At 46.5% G+C, this 15,326-nt stretch overlaps 1 protein-coding gene across 2 annotated transcripts in view; it reads right to left on the bottom strand.

Annotated features, from left to right (window-relative positions):
• Positions 1 to 15,326, bottom strand: part of DCP2 (decapping mRNA 2) — a 660,306-nt gene that overhangs the window by 532,270 nt on the left and 112,710 nt on the right. For both annotated transcript variants that reach the window (XM_069625507.1, XM_069625506.1), the window contains exon 3: positions 9,587 to 9,714. In XM_069625507.1, the coding sequence (XP_069481608.1) occupies positions 9,587 to 9,714 (128 nt within the window). The remainder of the gene's footprint in view (positions 1 to 9,586; positions 9,715 to 15,326) is intronic.

The raw sequence follows: 15,326 nt of genomic DNA, 5'->3' as shown, positions 1-15,326 counted from the left end.
GAAGACATGGGGCGGATGGTTCCCTCCCTCCCTCTTTCCCTGAACTGACCTAAAGCCTTACGAGGGGAGTGTGCTAGAGCCGGCAAAGAGGAGCAGACCGCCATCAGGCGTCCCCGGACCAGGCGATCAAGCGGCGCTCAGTGACCCGGAGCGGGGGAGGGGCCCTCGGCTGAGGATCCAGCCTCGGCTCCCGCTCGGGCTGCATAGTGACCACAGCCGCGGGGGGCCCTGCCAAGCCCCGCACAGGATCAAGACACCGGCAGGAGCAAGCTACACAAAGCAGCTGGCCTCTTCCCCCACCACCCCTCCACCCTCAGGCTAACTTGACAACAACTGCACCGTGAGCCCGTCCCGGCGGAGGCCCTTGTGTGGGTGCCCACATTCCTTCAGAACAGCACCAACGGATAACAGGGGTAGGGGCTCCCCACCCCCCTCCCAGCCCGCCCCACGGAAAGTCATGGCCGCTATTCCTAGCGCTCGACACCAGAAGCACCAGCCAGACGGGTGATTTTTGCGGGGTGAACCGGAGTCCCCCTGCAGGGGAGCCAGCATCAGGGGCGTGAGGCCTCAAAAGGGAACCTCCCCGCCTGCTCCCGGCCCACAGTCCGCCCACGGCCCCAGGAGTCTCGTGAGGCGTGGGCAACCCCACTAAAATAACCAGGCGCTGCGGGCCCGACCTAGCCTGCCTCTTGGGCAGGGGCTAACAACAACAGCCCCAGCTCCCTCCAATCTGCCGGGTGCCCCTGCCGGGAACCCACACTCTGATCCCATTACCGTGGGCCACCGGCTACACCTACGAACACCCCCCCTCGCCTCTGAAGACTACCACTAACATCACAGGAACCGGCCCCACTGGGACAGCCCATCAGCATACTTGCAAGGTCCTTCCCCATTGCAGAAGTTCACTGAGGATTGCCAGCACACGCCCATAACAAACCCACGCTCATCCGGGCCAACGTGCCACATAGCCGACTTTACTAGCTGAGGCCCAACCTAACACGAACTCCCTCCCCCCGCGAGCTTCCTGGGGCGCCCCGGCCCACGCACCCACTCAGCAGGCCGATCCGGCTGGGTGCAACGGAGCTGACCTCCGGCTCTTCCCTGCAGGCGAAAAGGCCCCACGATATCTATCCTTGGAGGTGCATCACCGACCGGCCCAGCAATAACCAAGACTTCGCCGGATCTGACTCTATAACCCAAGTGCCCCCTGGAGAATCCCTCGACCGCCTCAGATCTGGCCCCCTACATGGCCACCATGTCCAAACAAACAAAGGCCAGTAAAGGCATGGACATAGCCACTATGTTCACTGCATCAGACAAAAGCAGTAACACGACCCCCCCTAAACTCACTCCACAAAAGCAGCAAGAGGAAAAAGATGCCCTAGCTACCAGAGGGGACCTAGTGGCATTCATGGAGGACATTAAATCAGAATTTCACTCCTGCCTATCGGAACTCACTACCAAAGTAGAACAGACAGACCAGAGGGTAACGGAGGTGGAGCAGAGGCTAGGGGAGATCAAGGAACATTCACAAGATCACATGACCGCCCTAGGGGAAATCCAGAGATCCATTCATGCCTTACAAGACAAATATGAGATCCTAGAGTTTAAACAAGAGGACCTGGAAAACAGGGCGCGTCGCAACAACCACCGGATCCGAGGCGTTCCATCCTCCATCCCCGATAAACTACCGGAATACATTGGGAACTTATTCCATGCCTTGCTCCCAGATCTAGACAAATCCCAGCTTTTATTAGACCGAACCCATAGACATAGATGGACTCAGACCTCCCCCCAGATGTCATTACCAGGGTCCATTTCTTTACGACCAAAGAGGCCATCTCAGCGATTAACCGTACGGGAGACGAGCTCTCCTTTCAGTGCACACCACTCCAGATTTATCAAGATCTCTCCTTACTCACCCTTCAGAAAAGAAGAGCTCTCCGACCCCTGGCACTCTTTCTCCAGGATCAATAAGTGCGATATAGATGGCTATTCCCAACGGCGCTGCAATTCTCATTCAAAGGCACTATACGACGAATTAGTCACATGGAAGACGCAAATAAAATTATGCACCCAACCCCACCCAGGGAGGCCTCCTCACCGAATCCAGAGGCGGCTGGAGACTCTGAACCACTCCCCTCCCCGAAGCCCAGGCACTCCTCGTGGTCCAAGATACAGTGGAACAATAGGAGAAGGTAACCAGAGGCGGACCTACGTCTCACGAACTTACTCTACAGCGGCCTCATACCCTCCGACTACCCCCAAACAAGGAACTACCAGCTCATCGCTAAATAACCAAAGCACGACGACGGTGGCGGTGGGCCACACCCACGGCTCATACCCACGCCAAGGACAGTTTCAACCCAAGGTCCTTGGATACCTATAGTACACAACCTTCGAGTTGCTAGTTGGCCCAGTTGGCCAAGGGTGTGTCCGCACACACAATGTCGGCCCACCCTCTAGTTAAAGTTATGACCTGCGTGTTAAAACCTCAGGTGCAGGATGACGGATCCCTAGCTCACACCGGAAACGGCGGTTGACCCATCCTCTTTCGACCCTCCCACCTCCCCCCCAATGCAAATGACGGGGAGTGACCTGGCACTGGACTACCAAACCCTAAGACTCCTCTTTCTAAATGTCAATGGGCTGAACTCTCCCAATAAACGAAAGGCGGTCCTATTAAAACTCCAAGATGAGGAAGCTGCGGTAGCCATGCTCCAGGAGACCCACCTGTTACTGGCGGACGTTAGCCGGCTCCGCTCTCGTTTATTCCGACTCCAATTCTTTGCCTCAGGAGGATCCAAGAAAGGAGGCACAGCTATCCTCTTCAGGAAGGATCTAAACTCACAAATACTAGAAACGAAAATATGCCCAGAATGCCGATTCATAGCAGTCAAATGCCTTCTGCTGGGAGATCTGTACACCTTCGTCTCGATATACGCTCCAACGCTGGCCAATCGAATTTCTATAACTCACTGGGCTCCTCCCTGTCGCGCTTCGTGGAAGGCCAAACGATCATCGGAAGAGATTTCAATGGGGTACCAGACCCCACAAGAGACAAAGCTCACCCCGAGCGACTTCACCCAGGCGTTAAGCCTCCTCCAACTGTTCAGACAGCCTGGGAAGGAGGGACTCGGCCATGGGAATGGGAGGGAAGAGACTTGTAGAAAATGTAAATGTCTGGGGTACAACACGCCTATGTTTTTGCTTAATATGCTATGTATTTGTCAACCTGCCTGGATTTAAAATAAACAAAGTTAAAAAAAAAAATGGGAACAAGCACAGATCTGCACCAGCTATCAAGGGTAATGCCGGTCAGTTCGATATGGGAGTATAGCATGTTCAATATGTTCGCCCATATGTCTGGTTGGACTTTGTGGGCTACATTTGGGATACCATCAGGCCCAGGAGCCCGTGAGCGCTCAGTTTTACAATGATTCTGACCAGTGTATCTTCCTGTATGTCAAACTTGTTGAAATTAAGTTTTTATTTTCAGGTACCACTTTTGAATCAGTGGTTCTCTGTTTATTATATAAATCCTTGATGCATTTGTACCACGTTTCCTATGATATAGGATTAAGGACAAGGATTTCCTGAATTTGTTATAGCTGGACCAAAATGTGTGTGCATCGTGTGTTTTTAGCCATTCGAATAGCTTCAGCCAATTCAAGTTGTTTGTTGAGTGTTTATTGTTTCAACCTGTTTTTATACTTGTGTGGCCAGATTTGCTATGCGTTGTTTCTTGAGTTTACTTAGCACGAGCTTGCTCCAGATTGCTGCCCAATCCCTACCATGAATCCGCTTTTTGGCTTTATCATCGGATCGAATGGTGCATTCTTTTTATTACCATGACTTATCTCGCAACGGCTAATAATTAGAGTTTTTTGCCTTGGCGTTAATCATACGTTCCAAGTTTCACTCAGCCAAATTTAGGGCTTCCTTGATTTCTTTTTGGTCAAGTCATAACAGGTGGTTGATTTCCTTTATATTGGCATCAGACAGTTGTAATTGGTTCCGTTACACGTGGTATTCAAGATCCTTGTCATTCTTTTAAAACACGATACCCAAATCAACTGTCCAGCTTAAAAATGCGTGTTCATTCTAGTCCGTAAGTAGTAATTTAACAGCTCCACAACACTCTTGCCATATTTACATCAGTGATCACATAATCAATATGGGATCTTACAGTTCCATTAGTCCAGGTATGGCTATCGGTATGAGTTGTCAGCGGCATGAAATGCAATTATGTCAGTTCAAATGAGTTAACGAGACTATGCCAACAGCAATCTTTGTCCAAGTTGGATATGTTAACTGGTGAAAATGTTGTTTGTTTAAATCTCCGCCTATCACGTCAGGTCCTGTGGGGAATTGTGCATACCACTGATATTGTGTCTACAATTGTACAGAATATAAGTTTGGTATGGGATCCCCCCAGGGGCGTCGTATACGATTATGATCAAAACACAAGATGACATATTTGCTGTCGGCTGTAATATTGCCGATGGGACATAAGGAGAAGCAATTATTTTTGGAAATTGGGTCAAGGTCAAATTAGATTTTGCGCCTTAAGATGGGCTGCCACTGGCACATCCCCTTTTTGAAGGGACTGCATGGTTAAATATGGTCGGTTAGCCATCTATATCAAACGAAGTAGAACACCATGTTTCCCGTAAAATAAATGCATTGCTTGGCACTATGAACTCTATCTCGGCAGGGTGGATAAAGAATGAGCGATGCCCAAGTGTACTACTGCATATCCAATTTTGGTTGGTTTTATAGGTCATAAGACAGTTTGCATCATTTGCGAAGCGTTCGAGTTTCCAAAATTCAACTTCATGAGCATTGGTCGCTGCTGAGTCACTGACAGCTTGGAGAGCACGCAGTGTTTCTCTTTCCAAGTATCGCGCGTCTTTTATGTTTTTGTTTGTTGTGGAGCGTCTTCGGAACTTCATTTTTTAGCCTTGCGGCAAATTATAAGGTATGAACCCATTTGGAGAAACGATGCTGCATGCGTTTCTAATAAATCCACCATCAATGATGAATAGAACTCCACAAGAGCCCAATTTGTAGGACTGCCAACCCCTGGTAGCTCAATTCTAATAACATCACAGGAAGTGATGAAATCAAAATAGGGTCGCTGCTTAAATAAAGTCAATATGCGAGACCCGTTAAAAAAAGGGCTTTGATTAGTAGGGTTAATTTTCCTCCAAAATGATCAGTTTACCCAGGTCTTTCATTATGCTACTTGTGATTATTGGTTTGTCAAATGACATGGCGTTAGGATTTTTGTCGACTGGTGGAATGATCTCAAGTTGGGCCTTAGTGTTTAGCACTCCAAGCCTGTTTGCGTCTGGGAAAGTTTGTAGCCAATCATTAGTTGGATTTGTGCGATGGCATGGAGCTACGAATTCCCCGTCGGTGTTTCCGGGTTTCTGTGCTCGTCTATGCAGTGTATCGATACAGCAAGGATCTGGTGGGCCATATAGATGGACTTGCAGAACCATTCCATCTGACAAGGTATTTGTTACTTCTGTAATTTTTCTTCACTTTTTGTGGTTTTGCTTCAAATGTTTTTATATTTTAATTCCTTTCAACAGACTGGAGTGTGAAGTTATTCTTTCTACTGCTTTGGAAATTAGGCATGCTCTTTATTTTCGCCGCCAAGGTGTTTTTTTTTTAAAAAATAGGTTTTTTTTTAGCTCTCAGACCGACGGGATGTGCATTTCCTCATAGTCCCAGTTTTTGGTAGGGGCTTCGTCCGAGTGAATAAAAAGGACAAGGTGCCAAAAGTAGATGGTTTAGATTTTCCCCCTGTGGGTGCCAGAGGAGTGCTAGATAGTTTAATGTTTGCAATCCTTTCTCCTCTTTAATTTTGGATCAGTAGGTAGATTTTTTGCAAGCACTGTTATTATTTCGATCACCTTTGTTAGTGTAGATTTAAGGTCTGTTCGATCATTGGCTATAGTAGTTAATAGGATTGAAATGGCACCCACTTCGAGATAATGATGTTTATGTCATTAGAATCAGGCGCTAAGCTTGTCCAAACGTCCTTGTTTACTGCGGACTTTCGTAACTAGTTTCAAGGAAATCTGAGGAACCTATGGGTGATGATGCTGCCAACTCGGGTGAGTTAGACAAGTCCAGATCAATGAAGTCATCCTCGTTATTTTTGTCGGGCAGTTCTTTTCCGCCTCCAAGAGATGCGCACTGAAGGCCGACGACTATCTTCAAAAGAGAGTTATTATTGTCTATTGCATGGGAAAGAGTGTTGTCTAGTGTTTCAGTCGAAGATATAGAGGGGCGTTTCCTTTTATTGGAATTCTTAGCTTGAAAAAAGCCTGTTATGGTGGATTGAGAAAGGTGCGTTTGCTTGAGCTGTGGTTTCTCATTTGCAGTACACTTTGGTTTGAACAGTGCACCTCGTTTTTTTATTTGTACATAGAAAGCGGGCAGCAGCGCTACGTAGTGTGGATTTGCGGGAAGGGTGGCGTTTCATCGTTGTAATATTTATCTACTGCAAAGGTCTTGCCTGACTGTATTGTCGCATATAAATCACTTTCAAGCACACACGGCTCAAAGGGCGGTGCCCCGCAGTTGCCGCGTGTAGCCGTCTCAAGCAATTCAAAGGGCAAGAGCCCTGCAGTCACCACGTAAAACACTGTAAATAAGTTTGTCAACATATGAATAAACATAAGTGCTGCAATGCGTTCCTGCAGGGTTAGCATCTCTTCCCTTCCCTTACTTCTGCAGTGCTGCATCTTAGTACGAAAATGTCAGGAAGCACTTTTCCGTAAGGTTTTACTCAACGCCCAGTAGAGAGCAACAAAACTCCCAATTAGATGCCGCTACCGCTGCGTCCCCCTGTCCACCGCTGACCCCTTTCCATGCAACTTACCCGCTGCATGTTCAGCGGTATACTGAGGATTTCTAGATTCAGCGTTCACTCCAGCAGGCAAAAGACACACCAACAATAGCCAAGAAAGAAATATTCCAAGCAGACCACTTTCCATGCCACTTATCCGCCATTTGGATTTAAAGGGACATGTTAATTTCCAATAAGATAATAGTATCTGAGGAGTTTCCCTGTTCCAGTCTTGATACACAAAGGCCTCTGGTTCTGTGGAGCCTTTTACGGAGGCCATAGTGCATACAACTGTAGGAAGTTCCTCACGGGGGGGGGGTGCATGTCCTCTAGGGAGAGTCTCTCCCGATGAGGTCCCACGTTACTAAGGAGGGTGTAGCAGAGTGGGCTCACCTCCCTAGACTCACAGGAAGGGGCTCTCCCTTGGGGAGAAGGGCTAAATTCCCTCGATTTGTCACACTGCTGAAATCCAGGCCAAAAGTGCTGTCCTGCTGCCGATCTGTTTGAGGAGTGTGAACCAATGTTATTTCTAATCATTGCACTCATGTTTCCCAACTCGTGGATCCCTCTTCTATTTAGACAGGATTTAATCTTCTTCGGAACAGCCAGGGAACAAGCTTTTTCTGTCCAACAGAAGGGGTACAGGTGTACTGCATGGTGGGGAGCAGAGGGGCAGGCGGCATCTAGCGAGTCAGGTGGCGCTAGGGGCAATGTGATGGTCTAGGTGTTGAGGCAGAGCAATTCCTTGAAAAGGTGGGCCTTCAGTTCTTTTAGTTGTAGGAGCATGGGGGCGAATCAGATGCAGACGGGGAGGCAGTTCCATAGTCTAGGGGCATAGGCCGAGAAGGCTTGCTTTCGGTTCTTTTCCTTTTTGCAGCGTTGGATTTCAAGTCTGCACGTGCCCTGGCTTCTGGTGGTGTGCTGTCCGCTGGAGATGCTGAATTTCTCTGCAAGGTAGCTGGGGGTCTTGAGGGCGACTGGCTTATAGATGATGCAGCAAGAGTTTTAGGTGATTCGTGGGTGCATGCAGTGGGAGCCAGTAAAGGTCGATCTGGGTCGGGTTATGTGGTTATATCTGCGTAGACCCTTGATGCGGTATAAGGCCGCATGTAGCACTTCTCAGGGGCACAAGGGAGGCCGGGACGATTCATCAATGTGGAACCTATACATGTGGCATTTATGGACCTCTCCACAACCTTTGATTGTGTTAACAGGTCAAAGTGATTTGTGATATGGGCATCCCGGAAAGTATGTCCATAGTTCTGGTCCAAATCCATAAGAGTAGGGCAGCGGTTACAGTAGGGCGATTAGGTGAACACAAGCCCTGGCTAAAGGTTAGAGGAGTTTGACAGGGTTGTATATTGGCAACCTTGCGGTCATCCCTCTATAGCAATACATTAGTAATGGCCCTATTGGACAGTCAAACGGATGTCCCTGATTTCAGCTCCATAAGAGTACCAGTCCTAGCACATGCAGGTGATGCCACCCTTTTTGCCAGGACTCCTTGTTCTTTACAGAAACGTATAACCAGCTACGTGAAACGTATAAATACTCTAGACCTAAAGGTAAATACATAAAAGTCAGTTTTCTCCCCCCAAAGAAGCACCCGAACAGGAAATTTGCTTACTACACTAGCACTGAGGACAGAATACTGGAAAAAGATAATTTCACATACCTGGCTGTCAAGTTTAAAAAATATCTAAGGGCCCTTGAACATCTATCTACTGCCATAACAAAGATAAAGCAAAGTATTGGGGCTATTAATAAACGTTGTTCTCTTTATAGACGCAAGTCATTGCCAGTCATATTGGGCATCTAACCAGCACGTGCTAGTGCAACTGTTTGGCGTGGACGTGTGGGGCTTTGAGGAACCAGGTAAGATCCAGATAGCTGAAAAACTATTTTACTGTAAGCTGTTAGGCCTACCGGTATGCTCACCCGGCTATAAAATGTATACTGAATTGGGAATTAATCCTATATCCCAGCTGTGGGAGAGTGCTCCACTTAAGTTATGGCTAGCAAACCATTCAAATAACAAGACAGCTCTAACCAATAACATATTAGACTGTATTACTGCTAGATGGGTTAGTAATAAGGTACCTTGGTGCTATTGTTCTTCAATGCCGAACCATTTTGAAAATGCACAATCTGTGGGCCTCTAGTTCTAACATGGCAATAGTGCAATTAAAACAATACAATCACTACTTTTGGCTCAATTAGAAGGGGCAAAAACTCTATGGAGCACTTAGGGATAGAAAGATATTGAAATGTGGGACTCATTTCAAGTTTAGCGATATTTTGGGGTTAAATGCACTGAAATACTGCCAAACGGAATTACTGTTACTGCCACTTGGTCCCAGAGGATTACAAGTGGTCGTAGGCAGTCCAAGTCCCTTCAATCACCCACTTCACAACACTCCTGGGAGTGTGGTACTAAACAAATACTGAAATTTTACACAAAGCAGCTTTGCCATTTGATGACAAAACTGCTAAATTCATACAAGCTAAATTAACACTGAGATAAAGTAAATTATGAATACAGGTGCGACACCTTCGTTAAACAATAAACATCCACAGTTGACAAAACCACTCAAATGCATTAACCACTCGCTTTCGCAAATGGATTTTCAATGATGTTCAAAACAAATAAACTGATAAGACGACAAGCGGTACGAACCAGCACTGAAAACTAATGTAAGTTATGTAACTAGGTTTACTTACATTTTCAAGTGTCTCATCAAGGATAATGGCACCGTATGTCGGAACACCCATCTTGTACTCTTTCCATTCATCTAAAACTCTTTGAACATCTTCCCCATTGGGTAATAAAAACGGGCAATGATTAAAGAGTAAAGAAAAGGTCAAGGAGTTTGAACATCAGAGGACTCGAGTGGAACATGGTAAACATAGGTGCAAAGTGAGCGTTTACCAAAATAGTGGTGAATCAAAAAGAAAATGCAGATGTAAATTGAAATGTCCAGGTATATGTGGCACAGTGGCCATTATCAGATGAAGATCTCAAAACGCACATAAGATTAACATGTATAAAGCAACACAAATCAATATTGCATACATTCCATATCTACACATAATGACCATAAGGCCTATACAGTATACCCATTTCACACAAAGCACCAGTAACCAATACTCTTCCTATGCTTTTACCCCAAAACTCTTTCAGCCCTTTGTTGCTCACATTTAGGCAAATTGTCCATAACAAGAACACTGATTCAAACATTAAAAATAAACATACACACAATCAAACAGGGTAGCAACAAACATCGAGCGATCCAGAAGCTCTTAGAAATGAGGCAGCAATGTAAACACATTTGAGATCCTCGGTTATGAGATTCTACACCAATCTACCAGCCCAAGTCGACTTAAACCTAGCTCTTCTTTCTCACTCCTTTGTCCTATAATAACATTGAAGTTGGAGGATAATTTGCTTGACATAACCATAGTTCGCTTCAGTCACCATTCCAGCTACCTTAATTTTCGAGCCCCTATTTAAACAAAAGTAAAAAGGCTAACGGGAAGTGTGCCAATGTACCCCAAAAGAATAGCCATATTTTCTCTCAAATCTTAGTGGCCAAATATTTCCTAAATCCTGTGCATCAGTTGTCCTCATCGCCCACCCTTCCTAATTAGCAGAACATTTCACACATGCATGGAAAACATAAAACCATCAACCTTCATCTGTTTCAAACAAAAACCTGCACGTTATGCCAGATTTTGAACAAAGTACGCTGCAGCTGGGTTTGTAGGCCGCATTCAGAATTCACACTATTATTTCCTTTAAAGCTACATTAGATTAATTGAAAGGTAATACTTGATGTGGCAAAGCTAACTCATGTAACTTAGTTTTCCTGATGAAGTTTAAATATCTAGATAGACTTAACCAGTGATAAGCAATGGGCATCAGGATCAGTTACCACAAGGGATATATCATAATTGGTTTTAGGGAAAGTTGTGCTCCATTTGAGACCCAGTACTCCGTGCATGAGGATCTCTATGAACCTACGCTCAAAACGAGGACCAGAGCAAGGTTCGCAGTCACAAAGCAGGGGCAATATTAAGAGAGGGAGAACTATTAGATCTAAAACATTATACGAGTGAAAAACAGTGTTGCACTATATAGCGGGCCAACAAAACTAAGGGAAATCTAGTCACAGGCTATACTATACTGCGTTAGGCTCCTATTCGGGTGATTCTGAACAGTGTCAAGTTGCTTAATTTGAAGCCAACTGTGCTTTAAAAAGTAACGGAGGTTCCGAACTACTATCAAACGAAAGGTTAGCAGCAGCAGGTGGTTTTGTCCTCTTGCAGGTGCGTTTCATATTTGGTGTGTAATAACAGTGCTATTCAGAAAGAAGATTTTTTAAATGTACATCACAACTGAAATAGAAAGAAAAAAGGCCAAATGCCCCAACTCTCAAAACGCAAAATGGAGAGCAAAGAACATATGCCAATTGAACAAATAGAACTATTTCCTAATAAGGGACCCCCCCCACCTATTTATCACAATAGCACTCTGCCGGTGGTGAGTTTGAGGGCAGGGGGGGTGGAGGGAGAGGACTGCAGAGTGACCAAAAAAGGTGACAGAAGATTAAATTGTGAAATTCGCAAGAAAAACTAATTCCCACACCCTTCCTTCCCATAGGAGCCAAACATCCCATTCCACACCAATAACTCACCACAAGGCAATTATTGAATAAGGATACATGCAGGAGCTTACAAAGCAGTCCCATTAACCTCTTCCAGGAATTCTTCAAGCTTAACATATTAAGACATACATTTCTTTACACTGATGGGTTACCGTAAGTATCTGCAGGTAGCTCGAAGTCACCAGCATCCCATGATTTTGCAGCTCTGCCAACAGTCCTTTCTTACAAGTATGTTTTTGTGAGAGTTCCTCTACCAGATCGGTATTGACTTTGGAAACAAGGCAAAGACATTACACCATCTGGAACACCTTGAGCCCACTACTCTGAACTTCTCTCATGGATAAATGTAATGCAAACAAGGCCGCGCTGAAAGCCAAACTACCACGCAGAATGCCACCAGCCAGTTCCTTCCCATAGGTAGTATGCTAACCCCCACCAGAAGATGCACTGTAACGACCAGTCTATCGTCTAGAAAGACCTAAGAAAACGACAAAGAAAAAAAAAATCAGTCCCGAGTCCAAGGTATGCATATAAATGTGGACACATGCCACGGGCACGGCTCCCCATCCATGCACTCTACAATGCAGCAATGACTATGCCAAATTCCGTCTAATAGCTTGCATAGCCGTCCACACTGAAACCCCTGGCATGCCTCAACACCTGTCATTAATATACAGCGACCACCTGAGTAATATTTGGTCTAGCTGGGCACACATCGAGTCTCCTGCACTAGCACTCCATCTCAAACCATCAACAGCACCCGCTAACGTGCCGGAAGTCCGGGTTGCTTAATAGTGCCCAGCCAGCCCTCTTAAATCGTAACCTGGCAGAATGCACAAGCGCATATTAAAGTCAACTTAGAATCTCCCATACGTGGACTGTGGTTCCCCAAGGGCGTTCCAACCACAAAGCGCATCGAGGCCATACGAATGGGGAAATGGCGCTATATACACATGACTCCAATACAATGCATGCCAAAGCATCAGTGTTAAAGTACTGCAAAAGATTCTGCAGGTGCCTAGAAGAGTTGCAGCTGCTACAATCTGGATTCTGCAAGGGATTTGGATTGCTCCACCCCTGTAATTCTCCCAGCTAAGGTAATGCAAGGGGTCTTGTATAGTGCACTTCTGCCACTAATGTTGGCCTCGCTGCACTTGGCACTGTGAGAAAGTTGTGAGGGCAGGGGCGCTATAATTGGGACAGTGGGAGAGGAAGATTCAAAACCTGTGGTGTTGATGGTTGCAGATCAGAACTACTGAGTTCCTGTTTACAATATGATTTCTATGGGTTTGGCGGATTGGGTGAATGGTATTCAGAGAGAATAACCCAAGATCTAATCGATTCAACAAGGCCAGTAACCTGACCCTGACACAAGGGGATAGGAACCCATCTCGCCTGAGGTGGGAGGCCTACCAGGGTGAAAGGCAGGGCCAGTCCTTACAAAGTGGAGGGCTGGTGGCAGTTGAGGGTCCAATTTCTTGTCCCCTCCCCAAGAGCCTGTCTTTATATGAACAGTACCCCTTTGCATCATCCAATGCCTCCTGCTTCAAACACTTGTCAGGTTACTCTTTTTGGTTTCAGCCCCAAAATTAACGCAGCAGCCCAAGGAGAAGACCAGCAATGCTGTCCAACCCACTGGTGCTCCATGACAGCTGTATGCAAACTATGGACCAACAGAGAGCACCAACAGAAGACGTGGCCTTGAGCCTAAGCAGTCCCTAAAGACAGCATATACTGCTCCCCAGTGCCGGCAGCAACAAAAGGGCTGCAGACACCCTAGAGAACCAGGAACTTCAACCAACAAAAATTACTTTATTAACCTTGGGTAAACCTTAGGGGCCCCTCCCCCCAACAAGAACACGGATGCCGTGCAATGGGGGCCGCCATTGCTATATCACAGCAGCCCCATGATGCGAAAAGGGCAGGGCTTAAACTGTTATTTGAAAGTTTCTCTGTATGCAACGCTTCCTAGGTGTGGAAGACAGGCACCGATCCTGACAACCAAACAGAGAATGGGGAGGGGTATAAAAGAAACCCCAGAAAGCAGGACGTTTTGTGGGTGGCTCGGATGAAGTCAGGAGGCAGTGGCCGTCGAAGAGACCAGCAGGAAAGACTGTGGATCAGAGCCTGGAGGGGAGATCTATAGCAGGCGAGGAACTGGCTGGTGCATGCAAACGGTACTGTGCTGCAAGTGTGCGCTTAAGGCTAGCGATTGTGATTTGTGGAGGGATTTTAGTGAGTGAATGGAGGGTGACTGAAGAGGAGGTAGGAGAATGTTGTAGTACGAGTGTAGAGGAGGAAGTAGTAGTTTGAAGGAAGGAGTAGTCATGTAGAGAAGGGAGTGGTGGAGTGGAGGTACTAGAGTGGAGGAGGGATTAGTAGTGTCGAGGAGAGAGCCATGGAGAGCAGGAGGGAGTAGCAACATCAAAAGGGTGGAGGGCAAGAGTGAAATGAGTGAGAAGATTCGGAGGGTCAGAGTAGGAAGGCACAGGAAGTAGAAATAATGAAGGTGGGTGGAGTTGGAAATAGGAGAGTAGAGAGAATATAGTAGGATTTACAGCCAGGGAGAAGATCATCAGTGTATGTGAATAAGGAGACTAAATCGTCCAGAGTGTTTGAAAGGGACACTTCCAGATCCTCTGGGAAATACTAACAAATTGGTAATGTGGGGCTAGTTTAGAAAGTACATGTGGAAATAAAGATAGATGAGGTGATTGCCTTTAGGCTCTCCTAAACAGCTAGCCTAGTGATTAGACAGTAGGGGTCAATACCCGCCGTTATTAACCCGGGATTAGGGTCCCCCGAGTTAGGGTGGAAAATTTCAATTCTAGAAGAGAGGGGGAGTAACGGCCCTAGCACCCTGCTGATTCAGTTAACAAACCATTTAACAATTTCTAGGAGTTGGAGCATTCTTTGGCCATCTGGGACATGGACTACAGCACTTTGAGTCTGCTTAGCTGCTGATTTGAGAGAGTGTTAACAGGTTTAAGAGGAGAGCCTAATTATGGTTCTGGGAGTGTTGATGTGCTAATGGCTGGGCCTGTTACAGTCTGTGGAGGGTGTGTGCAGAGGGTGCGTGTGTAGTGTAAGTTGGTAAGATACCTTAGAGTGGAGACTGTTAGTCAAGGGAAGGGAGGAGTAGGCCTACCAAGGAAAACAGAACCTGCAACCCTGCACTCCCACCACTGGCCGCTTGCAGGCGTTTCTCATTTCACTAGCTCACGTTGCCACTGGCAAGCCCTCTTTCTCCCTCGCTTGAAAAGATACTTTGCATCCTACGGCAATAAAATAAGCAGATGCGAGCTGGCAGATATGGGGAAGGGGCAATCTGGAAACTCCACACAATTACCATAAGCTACTTGCTAGGGGTTATGGGAGGGAACAAAATTCGGTTCGGAGAAGGGGCTACTTGAAATATGAGGGCTGCAGTCACTCATTTCACTTATTTTACTAGGTCTGTCTGTTTGCAGGGTGTGCGACGCTCCATATCTCACTATTATGCTCAGATGCTGTGCTAGTTTGACTGCAGATAATTCTGCCCGTCGTAGGCAGAGCAAAAATACGTTCATCGGGCAGTCTGGGTAAAGGCCAGAATGCTTGTTCCTCCTAGAACTGTGACCTGTCTCCCACAAGCCACCAAACTCGCCACCACTCCCAACCCCACCGACCACCTGCAACTCATTAGGTTTTGAGGCAGGACCAGTATCAGAGTGATTTTGTAACCCTGGTTCTTCACGATGAAACGCAAAGCAGAAAGATAGGTGGCGCGCAGAGTGCTCGAAAGTGCAGCACCTTTG

Source organism: Ambystoma mexicanum, chromosome 6p (genome assembly GCF_040938575.1).
Source record: "Ambystoma mexicanum isolate Mex_15411 chromosome 6p, UKY_AmexF1_1, whole genome shotgun sequence".
NCBI classification, from domain to species: domain Eukaryota; kingdom Metazoa; phylum Chordata; class Amphibia; order Caudata; family Ambystomatidae; genus Ambystoma; species Ambystoma mexicanum.
Note: the sequence above shows the minus strand (reverse complement) of the source record. Positions and strands in the feature narration are given on the sequence as shown.